General features: G+C 36.5%; 2 protein-coding genes across 6 annotated transcripts in view; one reads left to right on the top strand and one right to left on the bottom strand.

Moving 5' to 3' along the window:
- Nucleotides 1-22,329, top strand: part of GTF2E2 (general transcription factor IIE subunit 2) — a 69,222-nt gene that overhangs the window by 29,489 nt on the left and 17,404 nt on the right. For all 3 annotated transcript variants that reach the window (XM_025886080.2, XM_073902409.1, XM_073902410.1), the window contains 4 exons: nt 2,734-2,825; nt 6,369-6,476; nt 8,052-8,234; nt 19,500-19,593. In XM_025886080.2, the coding sequence (XP_025741865.1) occupies nt 2,734-2,825; nt 6,369-6,476; nt 8,052-8,234; nt 19,500-19,593 (477 nt within the window). The remainder of the gene's footprint in view (nt 1-2,733; nt 2,826-6,368; nt 6,477-8,051; nt 8,235-19,499; nt 19,594-22,329) is intronic.
- SMIM18 (small integral membrane protein 18) overlaps nt 1-22,329 on the bottom strand; it is a 40,975-nt gene that overhangs the window by 10,445 nt on the left and 8,201 nt on the right. The window contains exon 1 of one of the 3 annotated variants that reach the window (XM_073902411.1): nt 2,360-2,440. The exons of the other annotated variants lie outside the window; for them this stretch is intronic. The gene's annotated coding sequence lies outside the window, so the exon portion shown is untranslated. Of the gene's footprint in view, nt 1-2,359; nt 2,441-22,329 lie in introns of those variants that run through there. 3 annotated transcript variants of the gene reach the window in all.

Here is a 22,329-nt window from a genome sequence, read left to right as displayed (position 1 = left end):
AATTTCAAAATTTATTTATTTTAGAGCACAAGTGGGAGGGACAGAGGGAGAGGGAGAGATGATGTCACGTAGACTCCACATGGAGCCTGAGGCAGAGCTCGATCCCCGATCCTGAGATCATGACCTGAGCTGAAACCAAGAATCAGCACTCAACTGACTGTGCCACTCAGGCACCCCTCAAAAAAACTGTTAAAAAATGGCAAAAGAATCCTCAACTGAATATTTGAAGATAGAATATTTTTATTTATGGCGTATTATTTAGAGTTGTGTGTGGTCCAAGCATAACAGTATCAAGGTTTTAAATTATGGAGTGACTATTATAGCAACAGCAGACTGAGTAAATGCTTGCTGTGCAGACTTTATTTTATAGTTTACATTTTTTTTAAAGATTTATTAAAGGGAGATAGTGCAGGTGGGGCGGGGGGAAGAATCTGAAGCCGACTCTGCACTGAGTGCAGAGCCCAGTGCGGGGCTTGATCCCATGACCCCAAGATCATGACTTGAGCCAAAATTAAGAGTCAGACACTCACCTGATTGAGCCATCCAGGTGCCACCACATTATTTTTTAAAATTACAGATAAATTAGCATATTAGTTTCTAGGACCGTAAAGAGGTACATAGAAATACTCTTACTGTCTTTATTCATTCAGCTAATATTTACTATTTACTCTGCCTGGCATTGAGCTAAATGTTCACGACTCCATGATACACAAAACTGCATGTAGTTCACGATTGAGCATTTGTATAGTGCCTATCCTTAACATAGTATCGTCTGCTTTTCATAGTGTTCCCAGTTAGTTTATGTAGGATAAACTTAATATTTTACTAAAGTTAAACAAGAAAACATTATATCTGCATTTATACATTTTTATACTCTGACAAAATAATAGCCAGTTTCAAGATGGAATAGTCTGTATTAAAGACTAGTTAATGATTCTTATGCAAGGCAGTATCACAGTGTTTACAACTGAATTTGAATCTGTATTCTTCTACATAGTACTCTTAACTTTTCTTATGTTTAAAAGGGGACAGACAGTGAGAGGTGCCTGGGTGGCTCAGTTGGTTAAGCATCTGCCTTGGGCTCGGGTCATGGTCCCAGGATCCCAGGATCGTGTCCCACATGGGGCTCCCTCTTCAGCGGGGAGTCTGCTTCTCCCTCTGCTCCTCTCCCCTGCTTGGGCTCTCTCTCTCTCTGGCAAATAAATAAAATCTTTAAAAAAAAAATCTCCTTTAAAAAAAAAAAGGGAACAGTGATACCTCCTAAATAGGATTTTTTGGAGGGATTAAATGAGAAAATCAAATATTTAGCATGGTACGTGGCAAATAGTAAGTGTTCAGTAAATGTTACTTTTATTGTTAAAGTGTCCTGAACACCTTGGGAAAATGAACCATGTAGGTAGTATTTCATAGTTGAAATAATGTGAAAGCATACCTGTAAGGCATCCATAATATTACTTTTGGAAACATAGTAGGCTATAATGTGCCAATTAAGTTGTTGTCAAATTTAAAGCAGTGATTTTTAAGGGAAATTACATATCAAATCTCATTTTAGTCTCAAAAAAGCGTATTTAGTAAAGTCTTTTCATAAATCGATCTCAGAAGTATTATGTTGCCATCTAAAAGCTATTCTTTTGGATCTCTGACAATTGTTACATTTGACTTGTATTGTTCTAATGCATTCTTTTTTTTAAATTATTATTACCAAGCTGGTGCCAAAGATACCCCCCTCCCTTTTTATTTAACTTCTTCCTTTGTGGATCAGCCACAAGGGAACTTAATATATCTGAGTTGATGGTCTGTTAATAGAATGTGTACTTCTGAAATGTTTTTCTAGTATTTGAGGGTTTTTTGTTTTTTCTTTAACTCTTCCTCCTTATGATGGAATGCACTTGTGATTCCTGGTAGCATTAGGATTTCTGCCTATAAAATGCAACAAAATGATACAAGTTCTGAAACAAATTGTCTTCTATACAGTTTGCGCTTGTTTCATACTATCATCCTTTTTTAAGCATCCATGTTTATGCAGTTTCAGTGCCTATGAATTTTTTCCCTTTTTTAAATAATTTTTTCCCTAATTAATCTCTAAAGTTTAATTAGTTATGGTATCATTTCTTTTATTAATTCCCACTAGTTCCCATTTGTTTTAAGTTGAGAGGCCAGAAATTGATGTAACAGGTGATAAATGGAACTTTTTATCCCTTGGAAGTAATTGACTCATTTCTCATGGTTTTAAGTCTGTTAGAAAAACTCTATGGATCAGTTTGAGATTTGTATTGTCCTCTTGTTTAAAAAGCCATGCTTCTAATCTTGGGGATAAATCTAATCATAATTGAGGGAACAGTGAGACAAAGGTACTTACAGAAGAAATGTATTTCACTTTTTTTTTTTTTCTTAAGTGGGCTCCAACCTACTCACAACCCTGAGATCAGAGTTGGGTGCTTCACCGACTGAGACACCCAGGCGTCTGCAAGAGAAATGTATTTTAATGCTTTTGAATTTACTAATACTTTGTTCCTATCCTTGGTGGGAAAATTGATAAGTTTATTATATACTCAAAGATTTGAATTTTCACCAGAGTTTTACATGGTAGAATTCACTAGATGGAAAAATGCAAAACAAGTATTTTACTAGTTGCTTAGTTGCTTAAAAGTCATAATCAAATCTTAGTTGCTTAAAAGTCATAATCAAATCTATATGACAATGTTATAGTTGTTTTTTGAACCTCATTTTCAGATCATAGCAATGGATCATTTAACTTGAAAGCTCTATCAGGAAGCTCTGGATATAAGTTTGGTGTTCTTGCCAAGATTGTGAATTACATGAAGGTAAGTACTTTTCTCAAATAACACATTCTGTGTAAGTTTTTGGCCGAGGAAGAGGATTGGGGTTTCAGAAATAAATTTGTATATATATGTCAAAATTTTATCAAATTGTATGTTTCATTATGTGCAATCTGTTGTATCCCTATTACATCTCAATAAAACTAAAAATATGTAATGCTTCAAGCCTTTTACATTATATCGAATTAGCACTACAGTGAGTCACCTAAGTATATTTAATTTACATTAATTTAAGTGTACAATTTAAGCCCACCATTTCACTTAAAATTATGCCCAGGCAATAGGTACATTTATTTCTTAATTACTCAGTACTTCCTGGCAAAACCAGTAGAAAGAAGTGAATGATTTGCAGGTTGTTACTTCCACTGATGTGAAAAGTAAAAACTACCTAGTTGAGACACATGGTGGTGATGGTTTTTCTGCATCTTTGGAGGAAAAACTAGAGAATTACTGATGGTCTTAGGAAAATATTGACTCACAAAAGACTTAGAATTTAAGATTTGATGGAAGATTTACTATTTTTTGAAGTAAGTTTTGAAGTTTTGATTACGGCATTTTGGCTTTCCCATAGACTCTGAATCTTAACTTGTTAAAGTGAAATTTCATTTATTGCTAAATGGCTAAATGATTTCAGATTTGCCCCCTTCCTCTGCCAAACTCATTCCTGTTTAGTTACTAGTTGTATCTCTTGAAAAAAGAGTGCTGTATTTGTTATTTCAAATTTCAGCTATGGATTGCTTAAAATGTAAATCAAGTTTTTATGTTAGGGCTTTTGTAATTTAAGAGACTTAATGTCTGGCTGTGTCTGAAATCTGTAATTTGTATTTGATTTGTAGTAGAAATCTGTTAGTTTGTGGGCACCTGGGTGGCTCAGTTGGTTAAGTGACTGCCTTTGGATCAGGTCATGATCCTGGAGTCCTGGGATCGAGTTCCGCATCAGGCTCCCTGCTCGGCAGGGAGTCTGCTTCTCCCTCTGACCCTCTTCCCTCTCGTGCTCTCTATCTCTCATTCTCTCTCTCTCAAATAAATAAATAAAATCTTAAAAAAAAAATCTGTTAGTTTGTAATTTCCCATTATCAAATAATACACTTTGACACATATTTCCTATTCATTCATTCCATCCACTCATTCCCCCATGTGGTAAAGGATTATTAAAACCTACTGTATGCTATTTATAGCACTATTGGTGGGACTACTCAGAAAAAAAGTATGCCCTCGTGGCTGTTAGTCTGTTGAGGGAGAGTGACATTCAAATGTCATGTTTTTGCTACTCTGCTGGTAGAGTCTTCATTAATCTGGATGATCTTTACTTTTATAAGTTTCTTTAGGACTGTGATCTTCAAGTTTTGTGCTCAGTTATTTCCTGAAACAATTTTGAGAAATTGTGTATCTCTTTGCACATATTTAAATTGACAGTTTTTCAGCAAAAGTTTAAATAGTAACGAAGGATGGAATTTCTGATATAACATTTCAACAAAATACCTCTTTTACATTTATCTAAGGGGATCTAAATCCTATTATTAATTAAAAATATAAAAACTGCTCCTGGTGGCGCAGTTGGTTGGACAACCAACTGAGTTTTGGCTCAGGTCGTGATCTCATGGGCGTGAGATCGAGCCCCACATTGGGCTTTGTGCTCAGCTCGGAGGAGTCTGCTTAAGACTCTCTCCCTGGGGCACCTGGGTGGCTCAGTCGGTTAAGTGTCTGTGTTTGGCTCAGGTTATGATCCCAGGGCCCTGGGATCGAGCTCCATGTCAGGCTCCCTGCTCAGCGGGGAGTCTGCTTCTCCCTCTCCCTCTGCCGCTCCTCCTGCTTGTGCTCTCTCTCTCTCTCTCTCTCTCAAATAAATAAATCTTAAAAAAAAGTCTCTCCCTCTCCCCTCCCCCCACGTGTGTGCATTCACTCTCTAGAACAAATAAATATTTTTTTTTTATTTTTTAAAGATTTTATTATTTATTCGACAGAGAGACAGCGAGAGCAGGAACACAAGCAGGGGGAGTGGGAGAGGGAGAAGCAGGCTCCCCACTGAGCAGGGAGCCCGATGCAGGGCTCGATCCCAGGACTCTGGGATCATGACCTGAGCTGAAGGCAGACGCTTAACGACTGAGCCACCCAGGTGCCCCTAAATAAATCTTTAAAAAAAATTATAAAAACAAACATATGGTTGGAAATTTTAACTCTTTTCCTTTTGAACTTATAAGTCTGTTCTGGTACTCCCACTGCATTTTAGCTTAATGTTATGTAATTTTGTGCTTGAAAATATATACGTTTTTAAAGATTTTATTTGTTTATTTGAGAGAGAGAGAGAGAGAGAGCACAAGGGGGGAGGGACAGAGGGCGATCAGGACCCCAAGATCATGACCTAAGCGGAAGGCAGCCACTTAACTGAGCCACCCAGGCGCTGCTATACTTGAAAATATTTTATCATCATCTGTCAAACTTTTTTGCCACAATAATATATATATGTTAGAAATGTTTTTCTCGTGACCATAAGGTTCTAAGTACTATCACAATTATTTTATTTTATTTTATTTTTAAAGATTTTTATTTATTTATTTGACAGAAAGAGACATGGTGAGAGAGGAAACACAAGCAGGGGGAGTGGGAGAGGGAGAAACAGGCTTCCTGTGGAGCAGGGAGCCGGATACCGGGCTCGATCCCAGGACCCTGGGATCATGACCTGAGCTGAAGGCAGAAGCTTAACGACTGAGCCACCCAGGCGCCCTATCACAATTATTATTATTATTAGCACACAGTTCATTAGAATAACTCATGTATATTAAAGTTTTGATAAAATTCAGTTTATATATAATAATTACTCAACAGAGATCCATTTTTATTCATTTTTTTAAAAAGGTTTATTTTAGAGAAAGAATGCACGAGCAGGGGGAGGGGCAGAGGTAGAGAATCTTCAAGCAGACTCCCTACTGAGCACAGAGCCCCACATGGGGCTGATCCCACAACCCATGAGATAATGACCTGAGCTGAAACCAGGAGTTGAACACTTAACTGACTGTACCACTGAGGTGCCCCTCTATGACTTTTTTTTTAAAGATTTATTTATTTATTTCAGAGAGAAGTGTGCGTGAGCAGGGGGGAGGGGCAGACAGAGAGGGAGAGAGAATCTCAAGCTGACTCCTACTGAGTGCAGAGGCTGACGAGGGGCTTGATCTCAGCCGGAACTGCAATCAAGAGTTGGAAGCTTAACTGACTGAGCCACCCAGGCACCTTTTTATGCTTTCTTTGGGTCATTTTCCTGTTAGGCTTTGGGGGCTGTTAAAATATTAGGAAGATTAGCTCTTTGTGATATGAGGTGAAAATATTTTTTCTCAGTTTATCATTTGATTTTATAGAGCTGTGAATTTGAACCTGATTCTGATTCTGTAGTCCATTCTCTTCATCACTATAATTGTATTGCCTCAAATAATACATGTTCTACTTCCTGAAAGATTCACTTACTTGTATCTATTATTTAATGCATCTAGCATTTTAAAACTGTCTCTTAATAACAATTTCTTCCCTCAATAGACACGACATCAGCGGGGAGATACACATCCTCTCACTTTAGAAGAAATTTTGGATGAAACACAACATTTAGATATAGGACTCAAGCAGAAACAATGGCTAATGACTGAGGTAAGAATAGCCTTAAAATGGAGTTTAAAAAAATTAGTTGGTTACCGTGAAATATTTGCTATAACTAAGGTTTTTAATATACTGAAATCTGTTAATTATTTTTACTTTTTCTTAAAATAACTGGTATAGGGTCTTTGTTTTTGTTTTTAACATACATATTTTTTAAGGTGGTTTGATTTGTTGGTTTTCTTAACTTAATGTATCTATTTAAAATGTCAAAGACTTTTAGCATAAAAATTATAAAGAAATCAGTCATTGTACCAGTTCCATTTAACTTTTTACAGAATAACTGATACTTTTTTAATTGCTAAATTTAGAATTGTATTGTTTTTATTTATGTTTTAGAACATTTAAACCATGAGGTAGTGTAGGGATAGTGAGATATTTGTTATACTCATACTACTATTATGACTTGATGGTGATGTTACTGCCTCTGACAGATTACTTGGAAAACGAATCCTTACATTGTGTATGTACGCACATCATTGGAGGAAAAGAAACCCCACAATAATCACTGACCCTGCTAATTTGGAAATGAATAGCATTTTTAAAAATTCACACATTTCCATCTTTTCTATTTAAGTATGAAATAACAATTAAGAAGAATACTTTCTGTGACCAGTGTTGTAAAGTCAAATGTAAAATTCCTAAAATGTAATTCAATAATGTATTTTACTGAGCAAAATATTGTTCTTGATTTTTGTAATATAAAATCAACAATTAGTAACATTATAGCTCATCGTATTAGTGATATACAAATAGTTGTAATCCACATTTAAATTCTGTTGCTTTACCTAATCTTCAAATTTCATAGACTACCAACATTAATTAAAAATTATTTTTATTACTATTCTGTTCTCCCTCCTTTCTTCTATGTTTCTTCTCTTTCTCCTTTCCAGGGTCAGGCTGGCAGCTGCAGAAGAAAATAAATAGGGTAGCTCTTCCTTGAAGAGCTTTCCTTCTGGTAGTAGCTGTACAGCAGAACTGACTAGGAATATAATTATTTTCAGTAATTCCTGCATTCCTACTCAGTTTCATTCTCAAGCTGCCACTATAGGTAAATTTCTTATATGCAGTAGTCTGGTGCTTTTCAGTTCCTTCCACACCTGTAGGTGCCATTTGATACCAGGTGGGGCAGACTGTTGCTTATCATCCCAGGGTTATGTTTCACACATAATGCCAGTATATGATAAACTATACTTTGAGGGTGGGATAGGCGATACCGAGTTCACTTTGTCTATTAATGTTAATTGGCATTTATTCTTTTATATCTTTTATTTTCAAAAGAATATGGATACAGTTTCTTCAGATCAGTTGTGATAAAATGGTTTTTCTCAACTAAGGAATTAATGTAATAATAAGTTTCTTTTATAAAAAGTGAGCAACATGCTGATCTCTACCTATTGGTTTTTTTTATCTTGGATGTCCAGTATTTTAGATTTGCTAGTTGATATTCACAAGATACTTTTAATTTACAATTGTATTGGGTATCGATATTTTTAAAATAATTAGAATTTAAGAATGTGTACATGGGGTTTCCTTTTGTTAATATATCAAATTGTGTCACTGTTACAGGCATTAGTCAATAATCCCAAAATTGAAGTAATAGATGGGAAGTATGCCTTCAAGCCCAAATACAACTTGAAAGATAAGAAAGCCCTACTTAGGCTGTTAGATAAGCATGACCAGCGAGGCTTAGGAGGAATTCTTTTAGAAGACATAGAGGAAGGACTCCCCAATTCCCAGAAAGCTGTCAAGGTAACCTCACTTTTCTTTCTATGCCTTAGTATAATTTGAATTAATAATGTCTTGTTTTAAGAAAACAGCAAGTGTTTTTAAATTTTTATTTTTAAAGTTTACATTATATATACTTGGGGTTGCAGTGAGCCAGTTGAAGATTTGAAGTTTGGGTCCTGTGCTACAGAGCAGGACAGAGCGCAGCCATTTTTGTGTAACTTTGACAGCTCCCTTTTGTGTTGTTTTTGGGTCTGAGTGCGTCTTCAGAATATTTCTGGAAAGTTTCTCTCAAAGACATTAGTCTTTTTCTCAGAAGTTATGTTTGTATACAAGACATGCTTCAAGAATGCTCGTAGACACTGCTAACCTGAGGAACTGGAGGTATTAAACACGAAAGCATTGACTAATAACCTGGCTGTTTTAATTCCTAAAAAGCTATCAGTGAAAGCCATACAGGTTACATTTACAGTGTAAAGTTGGAACTCCGTTGGAAAGGCTGCTAGTTTGTGTTCTTCACAGTTGCTAATGATTGATGCTAATTGTTGATGGTTCATTTGTCTCGCTACCTCTGGATTAAAACTTGCTCCTTTCTCTCCTGTACTTCTTGGTAGTTAAGTGACACGTGTTATCCTATAAGTCATTGAGGCTCTGTTTATTTTTTTCAGGTTTTTTGTTTTGTTTTGTCTTGTTTTGATCTATTGTCAAGTTCATGGACTTTTCTTCTTTACCTCTAATTTGTTATAAATTCCTATTGGTGAATTTTTTATTTTAGAGATAGTATTTTTCAGTTCTAGGCTTTTCCTTCTTTTTTTTTTTCTGTTTCTTTGCTGAGATTTTTTTTTTCATTCATTATAAGCCTGTTTTCCAGTACACTCTAGAGTATAATTTCTTGCAACTGCTTTAAAATCCTCTTTTTCTAATTTAACAGTTGGGTCATCTTGGGGCGGGTCTGCACTTTGTTTCTTGATTATGGGTCATGTTTTCCTGTTTCTTTGTATGTCTAATAAATTTCTGTTGAGTCTTAAATTTTGTGAATTATATGTGTAATAAAGACTCACAATTCTGTTATATTCCTCCAGAGTGTTTTTGTTGGTTTTTGTGTATAAATGGGCAGTTACCTTGGCTAGACTCAAACTCTAAACTTTGTCTTCTTTGCAGTGGGTGGCATATAATAATCTTTTTTATTCTTTGAACTCTTTTGAAAGTATCCAGAGTTTATAGTAAGTTTTCTGTAAAAACAAAACAAAACAAAAACAACAACAACAAAAAAACTTACCTTAGGAGGGACTTGGCTATTACCCGAAGCAGAACCCTCTTCAGATTTGAAGTAGGATTTATTTTTCAGTATGTATTGAATGAGCTAGTCCTCAGGGTTGTTTTTTTAGTTAAAAAATTTTTTAAAAATTGTAGTAAAAACTATCACATAAGATAAAAGTTTGACGTATTATGCATGTCTAAGTACAGTTCATTAGTGTTAAGTATATTCACATTGTTGTGCAAGAGATAGTCCAGAACTTCCACATTTTGTAAATCCACTAAACAACTTTCCTTGTCCCACTTCTCCAGTCCCTAGCAAGCAACGTTCTACTTTCTGTGATTTTGACTACTCTAAGTAACTCAGATAAGTAGAATTACACACATTCTTGTCTTATGATTGGCCTGTTTCACTTAGCACAGTATCCTCAAGGTTCCTCCATGTTGCGGCATTTAGCAGCCTTTCCTTCCTTTTTAAGGCTGATAATACTGCATTGACCAGTTTGTTTATCTGTTTGGTTGCTCCCATTTTTTAGCTGTTGGGAATAATGCTGCTATTAACATGTTTTTTAAAGAATCTCTTCAAGACTCTGCTTTCAATTTTTTTTTTTAATTTTTAAAAAGATTATTTATTTATTTTATTTTATTTTATTTAGAGAGAGTGTGCACACAAGTAGGGGAAGGGAGAGGGACAAGTAGAGTCCATGCTGAGTGTGGAGCCTGATGCAGGGCCAGATCTCATGACCCTGAGATCTTGACCGCAGTTGAAATCGAGTCGGTTGCTTAACTGACTGAGCCACCCAGGTGCCTCTCTGTTTTCCATTCTTTAGGGTATGTAACCAGAAGTAGAATTGCTGGATAATATGGTAATTCTGTTTTTAATATTTTGAAGAACCACCATACTGTTTTCCACAGTATGTATGTATGTGTGTGTGTGTGTGTGTGTGTGTGTGTGTGTGTGTGTGTATTTTGGATTTTATTTATTTATTTGACAGAGACATAGTGAGAGAGGGAACATAGCAGGGAGAGTGGGAGAGGGAGAGGCAGGCCTTCTGCGGAGCAGGGAGCCCGACACAGGGCTCAATCCCAGGACCCTGGGATCGTGACCTGAGCCGAAGGCAGACGCTTAACGACTGAGCCACCCAGGCGCCTCCCCCCCCCCTTTTTTTTTAAAGATTTTATTTGACAGGGAGAGGGGGAACACAAGCGGGGGAGTGGGAGAGGGGAGAAGCAGGCTTCCCGCTGAGCAGGGAGCCCAACATGGGACTCGATCCCAGGACCCCAGGATCATGACCTGAGCTGAAAGCAGATGCTTAATGACTGAGCCACCCAGGCACCCCTACCATTTTGTATTCTTGCCAGCAGTGCACAAATGTTCAGATTTCTTCATGTCCTTGCCAGCACTTGCTTTTCTGGGTTTTTGTTTTTGTTTTTTTTAATAGTAGCCATTCTAATGGATATGAGGTGTTATCTCATTGTAGTTTTGATTTAATAATTAGTGATATTGAGGCTATTTTTTTTCATGTGCTTATTGCCTATTTGTATATATTCTTTGGAGAAATGTCTGTCAAATCTTTTGCTTATTTTTGAATTGGGTTGTTTTACTTGTCCTTGAGTCATAGGAGTTCTCTATGTATTATGGATATTAATCACTTATTAGATACTTGGTTTGCAAGTATTTTCTCCCATTCTGTGAGCTGTCTTTCTACTCCATTGATACTGTCTTTTCATGTACAAAATGCTAAGACTTTTGTGTAGTCATATTTGTCTTTTTTTTTCTTTTGTTGCCTTTGGTGGCATTTCCAGGAAATGACTGCTAAATCCAAGATTAGAAGCTTTTTGCCCTAAGTTTTCTAAGAGTTTTATAGTTTTTAGATCTTACATTTAGGTCTCTAATCTATTTCAAGTTAATTTTCACATACGGTGTTAGGTAAGGGTCAAGTTTCATTCTTTTGCATGTGGATATCCGGTTTCCTAGCACTTTTTGTTGAAAAGATTGTCCTTTCTCCATTGAATGTCCTGGCATCCTTGTCAAAAGTTGTTTGACCATACATGTGATGATTTATTTCTGGGCTCTCTCTTTCACAGTCTTTATGCCAATACTACACTTTCAATTACTGTAAATTTGTAGGAAGTTTTGAAATTAAGAAGTAAATCCTTCAGCTTTGTTCTTCCTTTTCAAGATTGTTTTGATTATTTGGAATCCCTTGAGATTCCATATGAATTTTAAGATGGGTTTTTCTATTTCTGCAAAAAAACATCATTGCAATTTTGATAGGGATTGCATTGAATCTGTAGATCACTTTGGATAGTATCTACATATTAATCTGTAAACCTGGGATGTGTTTACATTTATGTTGTCTGGTTTCTGTCAGCAGTGTTTTATTTTTATTTATTTTTAAAGATTTTGTTTTCTTGAGAAAGAGAGAGCATGAGCAGGGGGAGGGGCAGAAGAGGGAGAAGCAGACTCCCTGCTGAGCAGGGAGCTCAGCTTTTGGGGCTCCATCTCAGGACCCCAGCATCATGACCTGAGCTGAAGGTAGGCACTTAACCGACTGAGCCAGCCAGGTGCCCCCTTTCAGCAGTGTTTTATAGTTTTCATGGTGCAAGTCCTTCACCTCTTTAAGTTAATTCCTAAGTATTTTATTCTTTTTGATGCTTGTGTGAATGGAATTGTTTTTGTAATTTCCGTTCAGATTGTTCATTGTTAGTATATAGAAATGCAACTGATTTTTGTGTGTTGACTTTGTATCCTGCTATTTTGATGAATTCTTTGATTCTAACATTTTGTTTTGAAACATATAACATTATATTTTGGGTGTATAACATAATGGTTCAATATTTGTATATATTGTGAAATGATCACCATATTAAGTCTGATTAACATCGTCACCATACATAGCACCAAATTTTTTTTAGTGATGATAACTTTTTAAGATTTATTCTCCCAACAGCTTTTAAATAGGCATTACAGTATTATTTTTATTTTGTTTATTTTTTTAAAGATTTTTGTTTATTTGACAAAGAGAGACAGAGTGAGAGAAGGAACACAAGCAGGGAGAGTGGGAGAGGGAGAAGCAGGCTTCCCGCCGAGCAGGGAGCCCGATGTGGAGCTCGATCCCAGGACCCTGGGATCATGACCTGAGCCAAAGGCAGACGCTTAACGACTGAGCCATCCAGGCGCCCTGCATTACAGTATTATTAACTGTAGTTATCATGCTGTACATTACATCCCCATGACTTTATAACTTGATAGTGTGTACCTTTTGACTACTTCATGCATTTCCCCATCCCACACCTGCTGTGTCTGGCAACCACCAAAGCTTTGTTTTTTTCTTTTTCTTAGATTCGCATAAAGGTGAGATAATACAAATTTATCTTTCTCTGTCTCACTTATTTCACTTAGCATAATGCCCTCAAGGTCTATCCATTTTATTACAGATGGCAAGATTTCTTCCTCTATGGCTAGGTAATATTCCATTTATGTGTGTGTATCATATTTTCTTTATCCGATTATCCATCATTGGACACTTAGGTTTTTATATCTTGGTTATTGTGAATAATGCTGTGTACAAGGGGGTGCATATATCTTTTTAAGTTAGTGTTTTTTGTTTCTTTGGATAAGTACCAGAACTGGATTACTGGAGCATACAGTTGTTCTATTTTTAATATTTTGAGGAGCCCCTATATTTTCCATTGGTTGCACCAGTTTACATTCCCACCAGCAGTACCTGAGATTTCCCTTTTCTCCAACAATTATATCTTATCTTTTTAATAATGGCTATCCTGATAGGTGTGAGATGATCCGTCATTTCCCCGATCAGGAGGTTGAGCATGTTGGTGGCCATGTGTAGGCCATCTTCTTTGGAAACATGTCTGTTGAGATCCTCTACCAATCTTTAAATTAGATTGTTTTTCGATGTTAAGTTCCATGAGTTCCTTCTTTATTTGAGGTATTAACCCCTAATCAGATATGATTTGTTTTTCTTTTTGCTGTTCTGATTGGGTGATTTCTGCTACCCTGTCTTATGCATCACTGATCCATTCTTCATCATCTGATCAGCAATTGATTCCCTATACTGTGTTTTTCATTTCAGTTACTATATTCTTTAGTTCTAATTCTTCAGCTCTCTTTTTAAACTTTCTGTCTCTTTGTTGAAGTTCTCACTGTATTCCCCTATTTTTCTTCTGAGTTTGGTGAGCATTTTTTTGGTCATGGCATTGAACTTTTTTTTAAGGTTTTATTTATTTATTTGACAGAGAGAGAGCACAAGCAGGGGGAACAGTAGAGGGAGAGGGAGAAGCAGGCTCCCTGGGGCTCCATCCCAGGACCCTGGGATCATCACCTGAGCCAAAGGCAGATACTTAACCATCTGAGCCACCCAGGCGCCCCAACATTGAACTTCTTATTTGGTAGATTGCTTACCTCTGTTTCATTTAAGGTTTTTGTTTTTTGTTTGTTTTTTGAAGCTTTGTTTTGTTCTTCTGGAATATATTCCTGTCTCCTTACTTTGCCTAGCTGTGTATACTAGTTAGATCAGTTATGTTTCCCTGTTTTGAAGGAGTGGCTTTATGTAAAAGGTGTCCTGTGGGGCTCAGCAGTGCAAACCCCCTTCATCACCTGAGGCAGGTACCCCAGGGGTATCCCCTTTGTGGGCTGTGTGCACTCTCGTGTCTGGGCTACAGTTGGTGTGAACTTGTTGCTGTGCAGGACTGTCCTCCTCTGTGGCTGTGAGGCCCAGTGGCAGCTGCTAATGGTACACTGGTGAATGGGGCTGACCCTGACCCATCTGGCTGAGAGGCCTGGCTGCAACAGCTGCAGGCACTCTAGCGTGCATGGCTGGCCTCCCCAGAGTAGGGGCGGCTTGGGGGTGGATTGCTGGTGCCATTGGAAGCTGCCCACTGGGTGGTGGGGGGATGTGTTTTGGAGGGGCACAGATGCTTGCTGAGGCTGCCTGGAATCTCTCTCTTTTTTTTTTAAGATTTTATTTTATTTATTAGAGAGAGAGAGCCACAAGAGGGGGGTAGGGTCAGAGGGAGAAGCAGATTCCCCGATGAGCAGGGAGCCCGATGCGGGACTCGATCCCGGGACTCTGGGATCATGACCCGAGCCAAAGGCAGTCACCCAACCAACTGAGCCACCCCGGCACCCTGGAATCTCTTTCTTTGATTGCAGAGTTTAATCATCTTTTTAATTACTTACAAGGGGATGTCATTTTGCTATTAGTTTTCTATATGCCTTCTTGCATTTTTGTTCTTCCTTTTACTGCATTACTGTCTTGTGTTTAGTTGATTTTTTTTTTTTTTTAAGAGAGAGAGAGTGGGGGGAAGGGCAGAAGGAGAGGGAGAGGGAGAATCTTAAAGCAGGCTCCAGTGCCCAGCATGGAGCCCGATGTGGGCCTCCATCTCACAACCCCAAGATCATGACCTGAGCCGAAATCAAAAATTGGATGCTTAACTGACTGAGCCACCCAGGTGTCCCTTGTTGATTTTTTAAATATTGAAATGTTTAAATTCCTATCTCATTTCCTTCGTGTATGTTCTGTAGCTATTTTCCTTATGGTTACCATGGGGAATATTTAACATCCTAAAGTTATAACATTTGTATTGGTTTATATTTATATTAGCCTAACTTCAGTAGCATATTAAAACTCCTTTACAGCTCCATTCCCACCCCTTTTTGTTGTAAAGGTCACAAAATTATATCTTCACACATTGCTCCAAAACATTAATAATTCTTTTAAGTCTGTTAGTCTCTTAAATTATGTAGAAGATAAAATTTGGAGGTACAAAACAGTTACAGTGATACTAGTTATTAGACTGATAATTGCTTCTTAAAAATGTATTAGTCTCTTAAATCTATAGAGAACAAAAAGTGGTTACAAACTTTTGCTGCAGTGATACTAGCTTTTTTTTTTTTATTAATGTATAATGTATTATTTGTTTCAGGGATACAGGTCTGATTCATCAGTCTTTTTTTAAATTTTTTAAATTTTTGTTTTTTAGATTTTATTTATTTGAGAGAGAGAGACAGAGATAGAGCACAAGTGGGGAGGAGAGGGAGAAGCAGGCTCCCTGCAGAGCAAGGAGCCTGATGTGGGACTCAATCTCAGGACCCCGGATCATGACCTGAGCCGAAGGCAGACGCTTAACTGACTGAGCCACCCAGGCGCCCTGTGATTCATCAGTCTTAAACAATTCAGTGTTCACCATAGCACATACCCTCCCCAATGTCCATTACCCAGCCACCGCATCCCTCCCACCCCCTCCACTCCGGCAACCCTGTTTGTTTCCTGAGATTAAGAGTCTCTTATGGTTTGTCTCCCTCTCTGGTTTTGTCTCGTTTCATTTTTCCCTCCCTCCCCCTATGATCCTCTGTCTTGTTTCTCAAAAAAAAAAAAAAAAAAAAAAAAAATCTTGCCATTTGCAACGATGTGGATGGAACTAGAGAGTATTATGCTAAGCAAAATAAGTCAATCAGAGAAAGACAATTATATGATCTCACTGATATGTGGAATTTGAGATACTAGCTTTTATAATTGCCCATGTATTTAGTATTTATCTTCAGTGAGATCTTTATCTCTTCATATTAACTTTGAGTTACTGATTCTTTCATGCTACCTTGCAGGACTCCCTTGCACATTTCTTGCCTGGTAGATCCTAGTGCTAATGAAATCCCTCAGCTTTTTTAAAATTATTTTTAAAAAATTTTAAAGAACACGCAGGTGCGAGTGGGGAAAGAGCAGAGGGGGAGGATGACAGAGGGGGAAAGAATCTTTTTTTAAAAAATATTTTACTTATTTATATGACAGAGAGATAGCACAAGAAGGCAGAGCATCAGGGAGAGGGAGAAGCAGACTCCCTGCTGAGCAGGGAGCCTAATGCGGGGCTCGATCCCAGGACTCTGGGATCATGACATGAGCCGAAAGCAGCCACTTAACTGACTGAGCCACCCAGGTGCCCCAAGGGTAAAGAATCTTAAGCAGACTCGGCCCTGAGCATAGACCCTGACACAGGAAATTAAGAGTTGCATGCTTGACTGATGTAGCCACCAGGTGCTCTTGGCTTCTAAAGTTTCTGATGAGAAATAGAATGTTTTTGAGGATCCCTTCCTTGTATGTGATGGTTTGTTTCTCTCTTGCAGCTTTTAAGACTCCCTTTGTCTTTTGAAAGTTTATTTATAATGCGTCTCAGTGTGGGTCTCTTTGAGTTCATATTCTTTGGAGTTCATAGGGCTTCTTGGATGTTTATTATATTCATATCTTTTCCTCAACTTAGGTAAGTTTTCAGTCATTATTTTTTGAAATATGCTCTCTGCCCCTTTCTCTCTCTCTTCTTCTGGGACTCCCACAATTTGCACATTGATCTGCTTGTCGGTGTCCCAGAGATCTCTTAGGATTTGTTTACTGTTCCTTCAGTCCTTTTTGTCAGATTCTTTCTTTTTTTTTTTCTTAAGATTTTATCTATTTATTTGACAGAGAGAGCGAGCAAGTGAGAGCACAAGCAGGGGGGAGAGGGAGAAGCAGGCTCCCTGCAGGAACCTGACTGTGGGGCTCCGTCCTCGGACCCTGCAATCATGACTTGAGCCAAGGGCAGACACTTAACCAACTGAGCCACCCAGGTGGTCCAGTCCTTTTTGTCAGTTCTTTAAACTTGATAATTTCCAGTCTTGTATTTTCATATTCACTGATTCTTTCTTCTCCCTACTCAAAAATGCCTTTGAATCCCTATAGTGAAATTTTCCATTCATTTTTTGTACTTTGAGCACCAAAATTTCTTTGTGATTTTATTTAGGTTTCTATCTCATTATCATTCTTTCCATTTTGTTAATATATTGTTTTTACTTTCCTTACATCTTCCTTTAGTTCTTTGATCATCTCTAGGACAGTTGTTTTAAAGTCTTTGTGTAGTATATTTACCATAAGGTCTTTTTTAGGGACTGTTGATTTTTTTTTCCTTCAGATGGGCCATGCTTTCCTGTTTCTTTGTATGCTTTGTAATTTTTGTTGTTGAAAACTAGACCTTTGAATCTAATAATACTATAACTCTGGATAATGGATTCTCCTCCTTCCCCAGGTTTTCCTGTTTTTTATATTCTTTTTGTTTTGGATTGTGGTAGGCTGTCTGTGCTAAGGACTAGCTGGAGGTGTAAACTTAAGATTTTTTTTTTAAGGACTTTTCTAAGTCTTTTCCAGGGCATACATTATCACTCTGATTTTCTTTGTTTATATAGTTGTTTTTGTATGTCTTTAACATCATCCAAATCTTCCCCTAGAAGTTGCAAGGCTATGATCCAGAGTTTCAGAATAGTTACATGAGACTGATGCTGCCAGTGTAATTGTTGTCTAGGTTGGGAGACCAGTTCCTGGTGCTTCCTACTTTGTCTTCTTCCCAGAATCTTCTATAATATGTTTTGAAATCAGGAATTATCAGACTTCCAACTTTATTCTTTTTTAAGATTGTTTTGGCTAGTTAGAGTCTTTTGTGACTCTCCTCAGGATTTTTCCACTTCTTCAAAATGCACCGTTGGAATTTTGATGCGGATTGTATTGAATCTGCATATTGCTTTTAGTATTGATATGTTAACGATATTAAGTCTTCTAATTCATGAACATGGATATTTTTTCATTTGTGTCTTCTTTTAAGTTCTTGTAATTTACATATATAATGGTTACCATTTACCACTTGGGCATGTTAGAGTCCTATTATTTTTCAAAGTATTTCATGTCATGAGTAATTTATATAAATAAGAATGAAGGGATGGTGAAGAACAGCTTTATTAGAAATTTTTGTAAGATTTTTTTTTTAATATGGTTTTAGATTTTATTTATTTATTTGACAGAGACAGTGAGAGAGGGAACACAAGCAGGGGGAGTGGGAGAGGGAGAAGCAGGCTCCCTGCCGAGCAGGGAGCCCGATGCGGGGCTCGATCCCAGGACCCTGGGATCACACTTGAGCCGAAGGCAGACGCTTAACGACTGAGCCACCTAGGTGCCCCGAAATTTTTGTAAGATTTTAACATAGCAAATTTCTGTATCTAAGTATATTTTGGCAAACACGTATCAGAAAGATGAAAGAATACTATTATATGCTAGCAAAGTGAAATGGCAAGGGCTCTTATCACACTGTATTCTATGGTGAATTCTTTCCTGTTGAATAACTAACTGAATGAAAATACCTCATTTTTTTATGTTCTTAGAAATATGTCATTCAGTCATTAATTCTTAAGCTTGAGATTATTAATCTGAGCTATTATCTAAAGACTCATAGTTTTAGACTTTATTTCTGATGAATTTCACCATCATTAGAGTCTAGAGGTGTGCTACTATCAGGCTTTTTGCATTCTTGTTCTCATTTATTAATGAGAGTTTTCTTGTCATTGCTCTGAGGAGCAGGAAATAAAATCTGAATTGTCCACTATATTTAATGAAAGTTTAAAAGACAACAGAGACCACTCTATGGTCTTTTATATCTTTTTGAAAGGTGATGCAACAGTTTGGGCAGTGCAGTAAGAAAATTGAAAGATGGCTATTTCACTGTTGCACCATACTTCTAGGTGATTTGATCATTCTTTCATTTCTTTTCTTTTTTTTACTGTTGTAGCTTTTTAAAGCACAATTGGAAATAATTGATGAATAATGATAAATAAGTGGCAGAATATTTTAAGGTAGAGGAAAAGTAAGAACACTAAGATCCCACAGATTTTCGTAGATTAATAAAAAGATTCCAATGGACCCAAATCATAATTGAAACATAGATTGGGTTTTGTTTTTCAAAAATAAGTAACTTTTCATTTTGTACTTTGGAAGATCTCTAAGAATAAAAGTCTTGAAATACCAATCCATAAAAGTAGTGAGAACTACTCATGAAAGAAACTTAAGAACTAAAATTAGGTGCATTAGATCCTAATGCTATACTGAAGGTTAAAAGAAATGAGAGTCCTTTGTTGCTTAAAAAAAAAAATCTTTTGGGGTGGGGTAATTTGGAGTTAACTGAAAAAATATATATATATATTTTTTTTTATCATTTAAGGCTTTGGGGGACCAGATACTATTTGTAAATCGTCCTGATAAGAAGAAAATTCTTTTCTTCAATGATAAGAGCTGTCAGTTTTCTGTGGATGAAGGTGAGCCTTTCTGTTTAATTTTCAAGTATGTTAGAAATAGGTGACGAAATTTATATTTATAATCTAGTTATAACTTAAATTTTATAGTAGTGCTTTTTAGCTTTATCATCTCTTAGAGCACAGCTAATAATCTTACCACTAACATTGTTTCTCAGAATGCAATTTGAAATATGTAATTTGAAAGATTTTAGGTTAATTGTACTTATAATCATAGTATAGTAGGTTATGATATCATATGCTTATAGCTCAGCTGTACCAAGTAGTTTATTTCTTTAATTCTGTTATTTTACAAATATTACTTCATATCTTGATATGAAAGCTTGATGCAGGATGGGAAAAAACAAACTTTTGTTGGTGACTGATAGGCTCTTAACTTGTGAGTCTTTTGATTATCAGATTGGATAGGCAAGATTACTTTTTTCTGACTTGTAGAGTCAGATGCTAAGCTTCTGTTGAATCTTGTACTAAATGTGTGATGCCTATGTTTTGAATTTTAGTTTAAAAATGTTTCAGGGGCACCTGTGTGGCTCAGTTGGTTGAGTTTCAACTCTTGATTTTGGCTCAGGTCATGGTCTCAGGGTCGTGGAATTGAGCCCTGTATTGGGCTCCCCGCTTGGTGTGGAGTATTCTTGAGATTCTCTCTCTTCCTCTCCTTCTGCTCCCCCCACCCCCCGCTTGTGTGCGGGCTTTGTCCCTCAAACAAAATCTTCAAAAAAAATTATTTCATCAGTATTTGTCAGGTAAAATAGTTAAACAAGTGTTTAGTCATGGAAAATCTTTACTATACAAGTAGAAATTCTCATTTAGACAAATATATTGTACTGTAAATTGTATTAATTTTGAACTAAAAAGGCAAAAGAACTAAACGCCATTTTAATTATAAAATTTGAAAAGTAATACAAACTCATACCAAAAAATTCTAACAATATAAAATTATATAAAGTAACAAAGTAATACTAGATTCCAAATAGTGAAACTATTGCTATGACTGCCTGGGAGTCCTAGTGACTCTTGTTTATGGTATTGAATAAAAGAGATTCTATTGAAGAAATAATTCTGTATAAAAAATGGACATATAATTCTTATCCCTTTAGTAGCTCATACATATCTTGATTCTGATTTTGTAATTTGTACTATGTAAGTTTTTCTTTCATATGTTATCTGGCTGTAGATATTCAGGCTTGTGGTGCTTGTATGTAGATAGGAGTTCAGTCAATCTGAAGTTACTTAGATGACCATGATTTATTTTAGGAAATAGAATGTATTTTGGTGGAAAATTGTGATTGAGAGTACCTTGTATGCAGTTGGTTCTCAGAAAATGTTTGTTACTTTAAAAAATTGTTTTCAGGGGCACCTGGGTGGCTCAGTTGGTTGGGTGACTGCCTTCGGCTCGGGTCATGATCCTGGAGTCCCGGGATCGAGTCCTGCATTGGGCTCCCTGCTCAGAAGGGAGTCTGCTTCTCCTTCTGACCTTCCCCCTTCTCATGTGCTCGCTCGCTCTCTCAAATTAAAAAAAATAAAAAAAAATGTTTTCAAAGTATTCCAGTTATTCTGTGTATTGTACTTTCTAATAAATAAGGTAAGCTCCTGTGTGTAAATAAGGGAGTAGTGAATTTCTTTTTTATGTTGTAGTGATAGATGCTCATTTAAGAAAGGTTTGGCTTAGCAAGTTTTGTATTGCTTGAGTCTTCTTTACTTACAGTTTTGCTTTTTATGGAAACTTTTATAATTGTCAAATTGACTTGACCCTTCAAAAAAACATAGGGGTGGACTTGATCTTTAAGATACTTACAGGTTTAAAAAAAATAGCTGATTCCTTTATTCTTTGGCATAGTTAATCCATTTGAAAAAAATGCAGTATTAAAAAACATCGTATCACATGTTCAAGTAGGAAGATCTTTCAGTGAAAAGCAGATATGTTTTTCCTTTCACTAATTTGAGTCCCTTTCATTTGTGGCACTACTTAACTGGTTTATTTTAATTCTTTGGGTGGTTCCATTATTGTATTAAATGATATGCTTATATTTTTATTTCTTGATTTTTCAACTTGAAGTATTATGACTTATTCTTATCATGTTACTGATTACACCTGCTGTCTCTCTTCTTCACTTTCTAATACTGTATAGCACTAGTTTTAGTTTCTCTGCCATTTTTCTTGTTACCTTTAACAATCAAAATAATTGAATGTTCTCAGAGAATTTTTCATATTAAGTCCGCTCTGCAGATGGCAGTATAGTGCAGCAGATCTGTAGATGTTCAAATTGGGGCAAATGTTGAGGTTGCAGTAGCTCTGTAAGAATAGGATGGAACTCTAGGATTTCTTGATAATAATTCATTGGAGAAATTTTAAGAGAATACCTTCTGTTCCACTATAATCCTCACACTAATCATTATACCAAGTCATTAGTATTTTCTGTCCCCAGTGCAGTTTTTCTGTGGATATCGCTGTTGTAACTTTTCTTAGCTTTTTCCTGTTTGTGTACCTTTTTCTGTATTTCTATTTCTTAATATTACCCCTGTTTTCATTTGCCATTTTATATGGCCTTTGTTGGCTTAAACTCTTCCCATCTCCTTATTACTTGGCTTATAAGGACAAGATGAGGATTTTCCTTTTCTTTCTTTCCTTTTTTTTTTTTTAAGATTTATTTATTAAAAAAAAGATTTATTTGGGGGGCAAAAGGAGAGGAAGAGTCTTTTTTTTTTTTTTAAAGATTTTTATTTATTTATTTGACAGAG

The sequence above is a fragment of the Callorhinus ursinus genome, unplaced genomic scaffold (assembly GCF_003265705.2).
Source record: "Callorhinus ursinus isolate GAN/ISIS: 27379988/994484 unplaced genomic scaffold, GSC_fseal_2.0 scaffold17, whole genome shotgun sequence".
Lineage (NCBI taxonomy): Eukaryota > Metazoa > Chordata > Mammalia > Carnivora > Otariidae > Callorhinus > Callorhinus ursinus.
This window is presented reverse-complemented; position numbering and strand designations above follow the sequence as displayed.